We start from the raw sequence: 13738 nt of genomic DNA on the forward strand, positions 1-13738 counted from the left end.
CATAAAGCCCCCAAGTGCAGCGCACCCGAGACAGGAGCCTGCTGCAGTCCTGGCACGGCCAAGTGCCCGAGGAGCCCCCAGGGCTGTGGAAGGCAGGAGGAGAGCACGGCCCCACCAAAAGAGCCTTTACAAAGCCAGAGCTGCAACGGAGCCCAGCAAGTCCTGGTCATCCCGGGCTTTCTGGAGCTGCCCCAGGAAGCTCACGTCCCTTTCCCGTTTATTTTCAGCAGCTCTGCTGGCCCCGGGAAGGCAGCCTCAAGCTGGCAGACTACTTACAGTAGACGTCCACGGTCCTGCTGATGTTGGTGCTGCCCAGCGCATTGGTGACCTCGCAGGAGACGGGCTCAAAGAAGAAGGTGTGGTCTACGATGGTTTCATAGAAGTCACCGGACGCTTCTTTTATCACCTGGCCTTTCTTTGCCCACCTGTCAGACAAGAAAGAGCAAAGGGGGGTTGTGGTCTCGTGCTGCCTTCCACTTACATGTGAGTGATGATGGAGACCAGCACACAGCAGCCCATGGGGTGCCAAAGCTGCTCTAGACTGTAGGAGGGGTGTACCCACAGCCTCAACATCGTCCTCATCAAAGGACATGGGGATTACAACCACAGCTCCTGGAGAGGAGACACCAAAGTGGTGTGTACGTATATCCCTACTGGAAGCTTTCAAAAATCATCCAAAATCGCTATTTCCCTGTGAAAACCTGTTTCACTGAAAATCCACCTTATTCCTTAGGACTGTGGGCCATGAAGAGTTCAGTGACAGGAGGGGTGGGACAGGGACAGTCTCTGCTGATAGGGAACACGATGTCAGTGCCTTGCCAACCAGTGTTGCTGCTCTTCCCACACCAAAACCACAAAAAAACCTTTTCAGCTTCCCCCTGCTTTCACCTTCTTTCCCCTTTTCTTCTTCTTTATTTTTTTTTCTGTCAAAGAGAACTTTATCCCTTGAAGGCAGCTGAATTCACATCACCCTGGAAAGCCAAGCTGGCATTTGCAGCGCTGCAACTTGCAAATTGTCTTGGAGAACAAGCTGTCAACTCAGCACTTGAATTAAGCTGCTGTTTGCCAAACAATGAGCAAATGTGACCTAACGGGGCACCATCTGGCAACCTGCCACTGAGGCGCGGGTGGGGAAGGCAGGAGATGCTGTCAGGCAGCACCAAACTCCAGCCGCTCGTGGGAGGAAGGGAAAGCAAGCAGAGACACAGCCTGCGGAAAACATAACGAACCTCCCCCAACGACTGACAGGTAAGTTGGAGGGCGAGAGGATTTCCCCGAGGAATCTCTGATGCTCTTGTCTCAGGGCAGCTGTCCTCTGGTGGTGCTGGGTGACGTGGGTTGCTCGGGGAAGATGGGATGGGTTGGGGAAAGAGGCACAGACAGACTGTGCGGGGTGGGAGCCCAGCGCCAGCCCTTGGCATGCTCCAGCTGTGCTTCCAGAGCAAATTCCCTCTGCACCAGCCAGCGTGAACCTACTTGGAGCAGGAGAGCTGACCTGCAGCCATCACCCACCAGCTGACGACACAGGGTTTCAGGAGGGAGGCACCGGCGGCAGAGGTGTGGCTGATTTGTATGCACTTATCTGCTCTCTCTTTCCATTTGTTTTTGCACCTCTAACGGATGCTGACAGGCCACTGCAGCTTCCCTACCCTGCCTTCCTCCATGGATTCCCCCTTTATTAATGAATCAGGAGATGTTGCTTTGATTTCTGGGGCCTGTGCTTGATGCGGGAATCTCCCTGTATCAAAAAAAACCAACACAAAACAGCACAAGCGACACCTTCCAGGTGCTGCTCCAAAGGGCTGCACAGTCCACCACCTTCAGGTCATGCCATTCTCCTTCCAGAGGGACTGAAACCCAAGCCTCTGCAGTGGCCCAGGAAAACACACACGAAACGACCCTGCTTGATGCTTTATGTGTGTGTTTAAAACCCATCGCTTCTGCAAAACTGGCTTTCCCAAGCGCAGAGATGTGTCACAAACAGCAATTTTTCGTGCTTCAGCAGAGATCAAGGTTCTTGCACCGGTTTTCCAAGGCTTAGTACTGCTAAATCAATGTGGCTGAACAAGCGGTATGGATCTTTTATAATGTCAGATCGGTTTTTAATAACGATGGCTGATAACCCTCCTGTAAAGCTGCTCATGATGTGCTTGCAGACAGCCAGAAGGCAAGGTACTTCTGTTTTTAACAAGCCCATAACATGCCTTGCTCACCTATTAACCTCTCAGTAATTATTTATAAGCAGGATGTAAATAAAATGTACCCAAGAAGATGCAGAGGGTGTTCAGGTCCTGCCTGGAGCCAGCCACTCGGGGTTGCTGCACTGGCTTGCTGCCTTCTTCCCAGCACGCATCCCCCAAACGCACCCGGGGAATGCACAGGGGGGAACCCGGCTTCCCCCTGTCAGTTTTGTTCCTCTCGACCCCCTTGCACAGCTCATGGGCTTGCTAAGCCTTGAGGGCAGCGGTCCTCAGCTTTGATTTGGGGAAGGCAGCCTACAATTTCCACCTCTGCTACCTCTTCATCAAGCATGAGCAGTGCTGGTGAGCCTGGTTCAAAGCCTTGCAGGGGATTTTCTTGCTTGATCTTCACCTGCCATGAAACTTCTGGTTGCAGGTAGGTTGCTCCCTTTGTGGCCGTGCTGGGATGTTGCTTTGATGTCCAGCTTGGCTGAGCATTTCGGCCAGACCCTCGCCCACTCCCCTGGCCCCCTCCCCTGCTTCAGCTCTTCACAATCTCATCCCAACATCTCCCAGCCTTATTGCATCCAGACTGGTGCCCCCTGTCCCACCACCACTGGCAGCACAGCTTCCTCCATTTGCAGTGTTACCTCAAAGGCATTTACAGTTTGCCAAATGTGCCACCACGGCTCCGTTCCAGGCTATACAAATTTACCTCCTTTACTCTCCGCATATTATGTACCCACTAACTCAGCTGTCATTTCTGCTGCTACTTTTCCTCCACATTTAAATCCACGTTTCAGAGGGGTTATTACGGGCAGCAATAAAAACACAGTGGTTAAGGAATAAAGAAAAAAAAAAACACGCCCTACTGGGTCCTTTTAACATTTAAATATAAGGCGGGGGGACTTTCCTAAGGAGATGTTCTCCGGGGAAATTGTATTTTTCTTATTCCATTGATTGCTTCCCATCTAGGAGTGCAAGGAAGCAAATAGAAAAGCCAGTTTGGGACATGATAGCTCACAAACAATGCTGTGGCTTTGCTGTGGCTTCCATAGACCAACGTGCCTTTAGCAACCTCCCTGGTTTCTGAAGGAAACTGGCTGAAAGATGGGAGCCCAAGCTTCTTCCCAAGGGGCTTTTATCCAGCAGCTCCATCGATTCCCTGCCAGAAGCAAGGACTGTGTTTCTGCTGGGCTCACAGAACCTGTGATGAGCTAAATAAGAGCATTACATGCCCTGTGGCATGCCAGTATGTAGAGGAGCATCGCCAGCGAGCACTTCATCTGGCCGAGCTCGCTGTAGCAAAGAAATTCCTGTCTGCAGTGAAAGGACTTGTAATTCTTCAGTGAATGGCATGTGTGAACAAGCTGTTTAGGGGAATTTGTAGCCCTGTCATGTTGCAGCCCTCCCGAGTGAAACAATACTGGTTCAGTGCTGCCTGGATAAGTGAGGCTTTGCCGATGTGAACATGCAAGCCTGTCTTCTTGGTGTTTTACCTGCTGCCCTCCTCTGCCACTGAGACCTGGCCAGCTCCCTGACCCCTCTGGCCAGTGATGCTGCAGGGAAGTGAGCCCTGGCTGTGGCAGGATGGCATTTGCTCCTTCCAGAGTGCCGCCTCCATCAGCACTGTGCCGGCCGTCACATCAATTCCCCTGCTGCCAGTCTACAGCCGTCCACACCCATGCAGCAACACTTCCATCCCTCATCCTTCACATCCACCCTGGCAAGCAGCATCAGCAGCCTCCACCCTGTGAGCTGTCCCTCTCCAACATGCCACTTCCAGTCATAATCCAGCATGGACTCAACTCATCCTTGTGCAAGAAGATCTCCCCAAGCCCCAGCCAGCATCCAAGGTGACACCTTGGCCTTGCAGACAGCTGGGGGAGCAAGAGGTTGCAATGATGCAGCACAGAGCTGCAAGGAGAAGTCCTGGAGAGGCTGCAGGGCTCAAGCACACGCTTGTTACTGCAGGCTGTGAGCATCCTTGCAGGGAGGATTTGGCTTAACACTGCCCTCCAAGCACAGCCGCCAGCAGCACTCGCCCCTGGGCAGCTCTCCCTGCAGACGGGCTGCTCCCATCAGGTGAAGCCCAGGCAGGAGGACTGTTGTAATTTTTAACTAACAATGCAAAAACAAAACAAAACAAAACACCTGTTGCTTGCCATATAAATTGTGTTTACTAAGAGTGACTTAAAATAGATAAATATTTTCTTGGATGCATTTTAATTGCTTAATAAAAGTACTGAGAACACCCACAAATACCTTAAATAAATGCATGGCTCACGGAATGAATTAATTAACATTTCATTCCTGCGAATGGCTATTAATTGCTACAAATTGCTTGGAGAATGGGTTTTGTTGTTTGATTACCAGCAGTGCCGTCAATTGCTAGGCTGTAACTTGGCAGTCCCTGCTCATCCTCAGACAGGAGCTGTCCCCCTGGTTGATGGCTGCCCATGAGCATTGCCCTGCATCTTTCTGCAGCTCTCCAGAGCCCTGGAGGCCCCTGGGGAAGGACCTGTGATGGGGTGGTGGAGGTGGAGGCTTTTCCATGGGTGCATCTCCTGTGAGTGACAGCCTCGTGAGAAATGACTGAGTGAACAGCAGGGCTTGAGCAGCATCACGCTGCCCCCCCTCCCCAAATGACTGTGGCGTGATGCATCACACAAATTATTTCTTTATTAAGAGTAAATTTCCATAACGGTGATGTATGGGGTTATTCCCCTCCTCCTGCCTGCTCCCTTCCTAATGAAGACGTGTGGGACCGAGTCCCACTCAGCCGTGTACTGGCCGTGCTCTCCCTGTGCCGACGTGCGGGTCCATTTACCAGGCAGCAGACCAAGCCCTGGTGACAGGAAGAGGACGGGGGAGTCCTGGTGGCACTTGGAACAGCCCAGCATGGAGCCAAAGGTATGGCTGCTTGCACAAAACCCATCCTGCAACCCCTGGAGATCACCGTGCCAGTTATAGATGTAGATATATTATTCTACGGCACCAGGTTCCCTGCTATGCTTGGGTGAGCCCATTTTCTCCCAGGTGCAATTAGTAATTAACACCTCTGCTAAAGGGCTCCACAGGTCTCCTTCTGAGGTTTCACTAAGCAGCTGGCAGGCGCAGTTCCCCTTATTTCGGAGCTTGCTGCAGAAATGCTGCTGGAGTCATTAGCGGCAGCCCCGGGAATTCCTTGTCCTGGGTTCCATCCCCGAAGACTTCCCAGCTGGAGCTGCAAGCAGCGGCGTTGCTGCGCCCTGACGCTGAGCTGAGCTCGGTGCCAATGTTACTAATCTCCCTCTTCTTCAGAAACAAATAAACAGCGAGAAAAATTGCTGCCTTTACCCAAATTTCAGGAGTTCAGGATGTCAGGCTTCAATTCCAAACAAGGACATGTTTGGTGTCTGATTGCGCCTCCTACAATACAGGGGTTGCTGCTACCAGGGTCTGATTGTTTTTCAACACTCCAGGGTTTTGATGATAATAATAATACCTTGCTGTGCAGAAGAAACCTCTGTCTTGATTTCCTGTCTAATCTCAGCTTTGGTGTTCCCCCTCCTGCCCAGCTGGCGATAAGCCTGATTGCTCATCAGATGGCTTCAGTCTGTCTCCTCGTGGTCAGCGGGATCCCAGGGTGGGAAAAATCAGTGATCCTCCAAACGGGGCCCCTCCAAACCCCCCTACAGATGGGCACGTTGGGCTCAGCTCTGCAGAGAGCCCATGGTGCTGGTGGATGGGCTGAGCAGAGGCAGTCTCCAGAGGGCATCTTGGTACCAGACTGGAGATGGGCAGAAGCACCTCAGGACCCCAGGGCCCAGGGGCACAGGGGTGCAGAGGAACTGGGGCGAGGAGGGGGGAGGAACCTGTGTCACTGGAACAGCTCATACATGTTGCAACTCACTTTGGTGAGAAAACAGTCAAAATAGACACTTGCTTAGCCTGGCGATGAGGACAAATCATGGAGGGGAAGACATGGAAAGACATGTTGGGTAGACATGGAAAAATGACACCTGACATCGATGCCATCTTTATCCTCATGCTTAGCACAGAGTGAAGGTGCTCTGCTGTGAAGCTGTTCAAACCTCCATGGTCCTGTACCTGTTATTTTCCACCTCAAACCATCACCCATCATACCTTCACCCAGGCTCTCTTGCAATTCCTTGGGGGCTTGCAGGAGAAAACAGTGATAAATGGAGACAGAAAACCCCAACCCTTCATCAGTGTAAGAAATCTGCTGCTGGGGGCATCTCAGAGTCAGGGAAAGGACCATATTTCAGACTGATGAAGGTACTTAATCCACATGCTTTGGGGCAAATGTGACGATAGGGTGGGCAGGAATGGCCCCTGCTTTCTGGGCATAGGATACAAACACGGCCAGAGTACTGGTGGGTGGCTGGGGCTTTCCAAAGTGACCAAACCCTAAAGCTCCTCTGAAGGCTTTTCCCTGAGCTTTATTTTTTGGAGGTTTTCAAGGGCTTTGTGGTTTCATCTCTGTAGTGTGAGAGGGTTGCAGCAGCACACACCAGGTTTCACTCTTGCTGGCACTGAGAGAAAAAGGACCTCGGGACAGGTTTACATGAGGGCGAGCCCAGGAGGAGGGTGACCAGCCTCAGAGGTGTCCAGGAGCCAGGCAATGGCCCCCGACGGCACATGGTGTCTGCCAGCCCCTGTTGGCTCTCCAGCCCCAGCTCTGAGCAAAGTCGCTGAGCCCCCTAAAGCCCCACAGCAGCTGCTGTTGCCACTCCACTGATTGGGCTCATGTTAAATTTTGACATATCTTTAGGTTGGTGCAGGGCACAGCTCCTTGTCAGGTCCCCAGAGCCCTGCCAGAGCTGAACTGTGTCTAGATCCAATGGTGTGGGTTAAGATCACCAGCAGAGGTGAGTGTGCTAGGAGGTGTGCCCCAGGTGAGGATGGGGTCTCCTAATTACATGGGCATCTTCTTGCAGTGATTTCTGTGTAATCTGACATGGGCTCCCCCTGGCTGAACCCGGGGAGCTGGCAGCTCCTACGGAGGAATAATAAATGATATGCATTCCCTTTGTACTAATGCAAAAATATAGGCAACTTACAGGCAGAGAAGTAAAACAAAGTTGCAAATTTAACAAAATATCTGCTCATTTTTTCCACTATAAATTTTCCCTACTTTCCATCCATCCACCTCCAAACTTATTCCCAAGTCACTCTTCTCAATGCCTCTTGAGTCTCCTTAGAGCACCCTGGTACCAACACTGCTCACCTGAACCTTCCAAGTCATGAGAAAGTAATCCAATGTGGCAGCACACTGATAAAACAGACTGACCTGTAAGAGCTCCAGGATTACCTACTGACTTCTGTGTAAAGCTGCAAGAAACATTTCAAAGAGAAAAAAAAAAAAAAAAAAAAAAAAAAAAGAAACCTCAAAAAGCAAAAACCATTAAGTCCTTAATTACACACTCCAAAAGCAAAGCGGAGCTAAGCAGTAAGCGTTGCATGATGCTTTACAGACAAATGGCCTTATAATCCAGTGCCAACAGCTCGTGTTCTTCCTTTGCTTTCATATTTACCAACAGCTTCCAGAGAATTTGCAGAGGAATAGAAACCCAAGGATAACTCCAGGACCTGCAGTTAGCAGGGTTACTCCATGGCCTGACACTGGGTGAGATCAGAATCCCTTTCCAGTGGAATCCACTGGGTCTATTTTTGGGATGTCAGCATCCACTGGGGTTTCTCATCCTCAGCTCCAATCTTGGGCTGCATCTTGTATCCTGTCAGCTCATTTAAGCAGAAACAGCAGCCTCTAATGAGGCTGCTTGGGGAATTAGCCTAATGAATAACAACTGATGCCAAATGCAGTCACCAAAACACCTGCACCTTTAGCAAAGCCCCATCCCCATCCCTGGAAGGACCGGGATGCTTTCAGCACACCCTGCCTTGCCTGACCTGTGCCACGTTTCCTACCCCTTGCATGGAAGCAGAAAAACCTCAAACAGAGCTGAAGGCCTCTTAAATCAACATATTTTCCAGCTCGGAAGCTGTAAGAGGATTCATTATTTATATGGCAGAAACACAAAAGCTTAGCATATTTTAAGCTGTCTGAAATGACTTCAAGGCAACTCGTCCGCTCTCTCTTTTTTTTTTTTTTTTCCTCCTAACAAAGCACATTGAGATGTCTCCGAATTGAGCAGTGGGAGGAAACCCTTCAGAAAGGGAAAACGGAACGGAGGGATTGAGGGAGAGAAAGAAAAAAGCTGTGATCTAGCTGGGGATTGCCAAGGAATGCCCATCGGGGGTGTTCCCTGTGGGATGCTGGCATAACCCTTAGACAGACTCTGCCTGACACCACATGGAGATTATGGCAGGCAGGAAGGCATCCCTGGTACTTCATGCGTACAAGCACACGTGGCCATATCCTTCAGAGGCAGCAGGTGAGGAGGTGCTGAATGCTGGGTGTCCTTTTTTTTTTTTTTTTTCTCCCCATTTTTACATTTTCAGTTTAGTCACAGCATCTCTAATTTCCTTAGATCTGAAGCCACCTCGTGAGACTGGAAGGGAACGATATAGAAGAAAGATGAGGGGAAAAAAAATGCCAGTAATCTTGTAAAAGTCAGTTTTGAAAAATCAATTTTCTTGTGTGACAAGATTTGCTTAAGGCTTTTCGTTCTGTGAAATCAGCCCATCATCCTGCGGGAACACATGAAGGAAGTGGCAAGTGTGGTTTGGAATAACTCAGATTAAAGACTGCTAAATTAGGCTTGAGGAGCTCCCACCTCTCCTGCAAGGATGCGGCTGGCGCATCCAGCGATGCTCGCTTCCCAGTCATCTTCCCAGCAGCCTGTCTTGAAGGAGAGGAGACCAACGGGCCTGGGAGAACACAGCTCTGGGGTCATCCCCAACAATGTGGATGCTTAGAAGTGTTCACAGCTTGGCTTGCTAAAAAAACATATGGGCTTTGCTAATGCCCAGAGACCTGGGTGCAAAGCGTGCTGGAAATGAGATGCCTGGGACACCTCCTTGAGCAGGGCACCATCAGAAGTGACTGCCCTTTAAGCCTTGTGAGGCTCTTAGGGTTTCCTGGACCAACCAGCCCAGGACCCACTGGCCTGATCTTATCCATCGCTGTGCAGTGAAAGGCTACGGCCCTGCTCCTGCCACGTGCTCAGCCAGAGGAGCTTCTGCACATGCTGCTGAATGTCTCCTTTCAGCTGGAATGGACCAAACTGGTTTTTGTTTCTTTCCCCCTCCTTGATGTCATTCTCCCTCACTTCAGGAAAGCCATCGTGTTTCTCTGTCCTGTCCAGTTCTGCTGGTGGTCCTGGTTGGGATGGTCACAGCCATGGCTCACCCCACATCCCAAACCTCTCCACTCCAGCACAGCAAGCACCCAGACCACATCAGCAACACCCCTCTGCCAGCCCCCTCCATCACTGAGGCTCCATCCAACAGCAGTTTGGGCTGGCTGCTTCATCACTCATTTAATTTGGTTCCTTTAATCACCGCTGCATCAGGAAGTGATGCTCAGAAGTACAAAGCACTTTCTTTCCTCCCCCACCTCCCCCCCTTTTTTTTTTTGCTTTCCATCAGATTCTCCCTCCTCTATGCTCTCTCCTCATTAGTCTGAGCTGCCTCTGAGCGTCTCCCACACACTTGTTCCCATTACCCTGACAAGGCAGGGAAGGGGAAGACAAATCTCCCTGTCCCCACACCGTGTGAGCAGAGGGAAGCTCCACGATTCCCAGTGTCACCTGGAGTCACCACCACCACCGAGTCCCTGCAGCAGCCCAGCAGCGGAAAGATTTGTGCCTTTTATTTTACTTTATTTTTTTTTTTAAGCCTCTCTCTCCATGTCAGAGGGAGCTGGCAGATGGGGCTGACGCATCATGGAGGAGATCTGAAGAATTCATTTCCCGTTACTTTTTTATTTCCCCAGCTTTCATTTTCACTTCAGAGCAAAGGTCCAGTTGTCTGGGAGGAAGCTACAAAGACAAACCCGGGCAGGAAAACAGAGATAGCCAGGAAAAATGTTACTGTGCCGATAACTTGAGACCTCGGTGTGCTTTGCATTCATTTCAACTCCCACTTCAGCTGCATTTTCCTATGTCTATAAATTAGATTTACTCTGTCGCTGCTGTGAAATGCCTGAGGGCCCCTTCCCCACGCTGTCTTCTCCTCCCTCCCTTGCCATGTGTGGCTGCGGGAGGCAGCGGGAGAGGTGACAGCCCTGCCGAGGGACAGCGTGTGGCTTGCAGCATCCTGCGGGGGACCGCTGGTGGCTGTGCTCTTCGGAGGAGGAGGGAGCAGATGGGAGCATGGCAGCTGGGGGAAGGAAGGCTGCAAAAACGAGGGGCTTGGGGTGATAATCCTGTGTGCTGGTGTGAACGAGCAGTTTCCCCAAGCTGGTCTGAGAGAAGAGAGTCCTAGCATGCCACGAAATGGCTGCAAAGCCCGAGTGGCCCAAAAGGGCAGCTCTGGGATGCTTTCTGCCCCGATGGGTGCAGGGCAGCGAGCCCGTGCAGCTCACACCTTTCCTGCCACCACCGGCTGCTCTGCAGTGTGTTTTGAGCCCTTGGAAGCCCCTTTCAAGTATTAATAGAGATGTGACTGTCATTTGATATGAGCTTAATATTGCAGATCTCCCTTAACTGGGGGGGACAAAAACAGGTGCCAGTTATACAGTAGTCCCAGTAATAAGAAGCCCTGGGGAAGGCGGAGTATGGGGGGATTTCATGTTTGTGTTGGGCCCCTCATGGATGGTCAGTGGAAAGTAAGGAAACAGCAAGCACTCCAACTCCCAGGAGACATTTTTCAAAGCCACCTGAATCCACATTAAAATATAGTCAGGTCTTCCAGTGCCAGAACAGGGAGCACAGCCCCTCCTGCGGCTTGGCTGCAGGCAGCACCAGGCGTGCCCATTAACTGGGTTGTTTGCCATGTCTCCATCGGAAGCTGCCAATGAAATGCATCATCCCGAATCTTTGCATCAGTTTTCCATGATCCAATAATCCCTTCTGGCCTTCACAGCCTATGGATCTGCAAACACATTCTGCAGCAGCTAAATAGAAGAGGCAGCGACAACTTTGGTGTGATGGAGGAGCACTGAACTGAAATCTGCCTTCCCTTGGGCTTTCACCTGGGACCAGAGATGCTGCGCACACCCAGATGCCCAGCTGGCCATGTGAAGAATCACATGGACAAAGGATGGACAAAGGATGGAGAGCCAGCTGGAGTGAGATCTGTTCCTGGTGCCTGGGGTGATTTCTTCTTCTATTCACTGAGCCTAGCAGCAGAAAACCATTCCCAAGACTTTTCCTTAGGGTCTTTCTTTTCCTTAAGACCCTAATCCCCCATCCTTTGATAAGGCTCTCCCAGTCCTGATGTGCTCCTGGCTTTGCTCCTCAGCCACCCAGTGTCACCCAGCAGCATGTGCCCTCATGGACTGGCTCTCGGCTGTGCAGCCAAGCAATGCCAAGCCACAAACGAGCTGGTTCAAGCATCTCAGGCAACCTCCAGGCTGGGATGGTGCGATTTCCAGCAGGACAGGGGCTCCTGTTCTTGGAGAACTTGACTTCTCCATGGCAGCCTGGAGCACTTTGTGAATAGTCCTGGCAAGCTGCTCCTTCCCAGCAGGACCAAGGACTGAGGAGATAAGCCCCAAGCTGACAGGAGCAGCAGTGACCTGTGGAGGCTGAGCTTCTGCTCTGGGGTTGTTAAAACAAAATGTGGGAATGCAGACACAGTGTAAGACAGGCTGGCCAAAGTACAGCTTGTGTGTACATGTATCTTTGTCTTCTCCTCTTCTCAGAGCTCAACAATATCAGGTATAATTCTTCCGTATCTACCCGAACTCCAGCAGGCCTGCCCCTTTCTCCCCCAAGACCAGAAGCTAAAATGCTCACAGACCTGCAGGTAGGCACAATGCACAACACTCAGACCCCCAAGCGGTAACACGACAGACCTCCTTCCAAGCAGCCAGCTCCCTGTGCACCTCTCCAGCAGCAGGCAGTGGGGACTGGACTGCCCTGACCTCAGCAGAGCAGCCCTGCACGCCTGGCATTGGCACCCTCTGCAACAATTTCTGGCTGCAAAGCCTTCCCCCTGCTCCCTGCAGCTGCTGACTTCTCCCAAGGCAAAAAGTGAATGCCAGTGAGACCCGCAAAAATGGGGTGACTGCAAACATGCAGGCTATGGGGTGTCCCAAGCAGCTACAAACTGCTGCACAGCAAAATGCACGGCAAACATCTGAGCTCACGAGCAGGCTTGCCTGGGTTTGCAAGACTTGTTCTCATTCTTTAAATGAGCAATCAGAATTAAGACACTGTGTGTGTCCCTGCAGGAAGGGACCAGTCCAGATCTGCTGGAGGTGCTCAGACTCTTCATCCTTGCATTCTCTCCTGAGGCCTTGGTGGGAAATGCCCACCCAGCATCCCAGATAGAGCTGGAGGTGGGCTGCAGAAACTGGATGTTTTCCCTGCTTGCCCTTTTGCAAACGCAGCCAGCACGTCTTTTTGTTTTCCCTTGCGCAAGGCAGGACACCACCTCCCACCAGGTGTGTTGAAGCCCCACTGCCTTTAAAGAAAAGCTCTTAAGAAGCAGTTGAGTTCAGATTAATATTTGATGAGCGACAGCGTGCTGTTGGTTCAAAGATAAAGCAGTGTTTTCCAAACACGGAGGTCCTTTCTGCAGCGCGGAGCCCGCTGGGCGAGCAAACAAACATCGCTCCCTGCCCGCCCTCTTGTCACAAGCTGGGGCATGGGAAATGGAAACCCAGGCACTGGTGTTCACCAGGCTGCTGCTGCAGAAAGGTCTGTGCCCCTTTGGGTAGCTGGCACCTTTGGTTTCAGCCCAGCGTGTGCAGGTGGAGGTTGCTTGTACTGCACTGAATGTGGTCCTGGCTTCTGCTGGGGCGTGGGGAAGAGGAGCTGGTGGAGCATCCCTCGGGGGGCTCTTAAGTAAACGGCCCCTCCTGACTTCTGCTTCTGCTGCAGCATCACCTGGATCTTCTGCCATGCCCCATGCAATTATGGAGAGGCGTGTGCGTTTTTAAATGGCATATTTGATCTCTCTCTCTTTCTGCCCATGCTTGTCTGTCCGTCCCTCACCCCCATGCCTAGGTATTGCCCTGCAACCCAGCTCTGTAGCTGGTGCTGCAGGGTGGCTCGAAACGTCCCATCCCCCCCGTGACTGCAAAGATAACGTTATTTGCAAAGGTCTCTGCTAGCCTTGGGGATGAGAGCACTGTATCAATGCGCCAGAGTGAGGTATTTATTATTGCCCTGCCTGTAGCAGTTCCCCATCTCACTGCAAAAATAATCATCATCAGAGGAGCCCAAAAGGCTGAGGGACTCTGCCTCTTGCAATATTAAACTTTCCCATTTTCTTCTGCCACTTTAAAGATTCTCTTTCTTACTGCAAGTGATAAATAATAACAGCAAAAAAACACCCCACAGACACACAACAGACATCAAAAGCCAAGGGAAGATTGGCAAATAGAGAGATCTGAAGTGAGCAAAGAGGAGGCCTGGTTGTGAGTCGGTTCACGTCGCCCTGACTTCTGTTGCTTTCCATTAATTTCACCCGCCATCACA

At 51.3% G+C, this 13738-nt stretch overlaps 1 protein-coding gene and 1 long non-coding RNA gene across 4 annotated transcripts in view; one reads left to right on the forward strand and one right to left on the reverse strand.

The window, feature by feature from the left end:
• The window catches only part of KIRREL3 (kirre like nephrin family adhesion molecule 3), a 314724-nt gene that overhangs the window by 23069 nt on the left and 277917 nt on the right, over window positions 1-13738 (reverse strand). For all 3 annotated transcript variants that reach the window (XM_027444097.3, XM_027444096.3, XM_027444095.3), the window contains one exon: window positions 277-425. In XM_027444097.3, coding sequence (XP_027299898.1) covers window positions 277-425 — 149 coding nt within the window. The remainder of the gene's footprint in view (window positions 1-276; window positions 426-13738) is intronic.
• On the forward strand, window positions 8012-10898 carry LOC106017130 (uncharacterized). The gene is made up of 3 exons (XR_001190376.5): window positions 8012-8190; window positions 8314-8581; window positions 8678-10898. It is a non-coding gene; the product is annotated as an uncharacterized lncRNA (long non-coding RNA).

Source organism: Anas platyrhynchos, chromosome 25 (assembly GCF_047663525.1).
Source record: "Anas platyrhynchos isolate ZD024472 breed Pekin duck chromosome 25, IASCAAS_PekinDuck_T2T, whole genome shotgun sequence".
Lineage (NCBI taxonomy): Eukaryota > Metazoa > Chordata > Aves > Anseriformes > Anatidae > Anas > Anas platyrhynchos.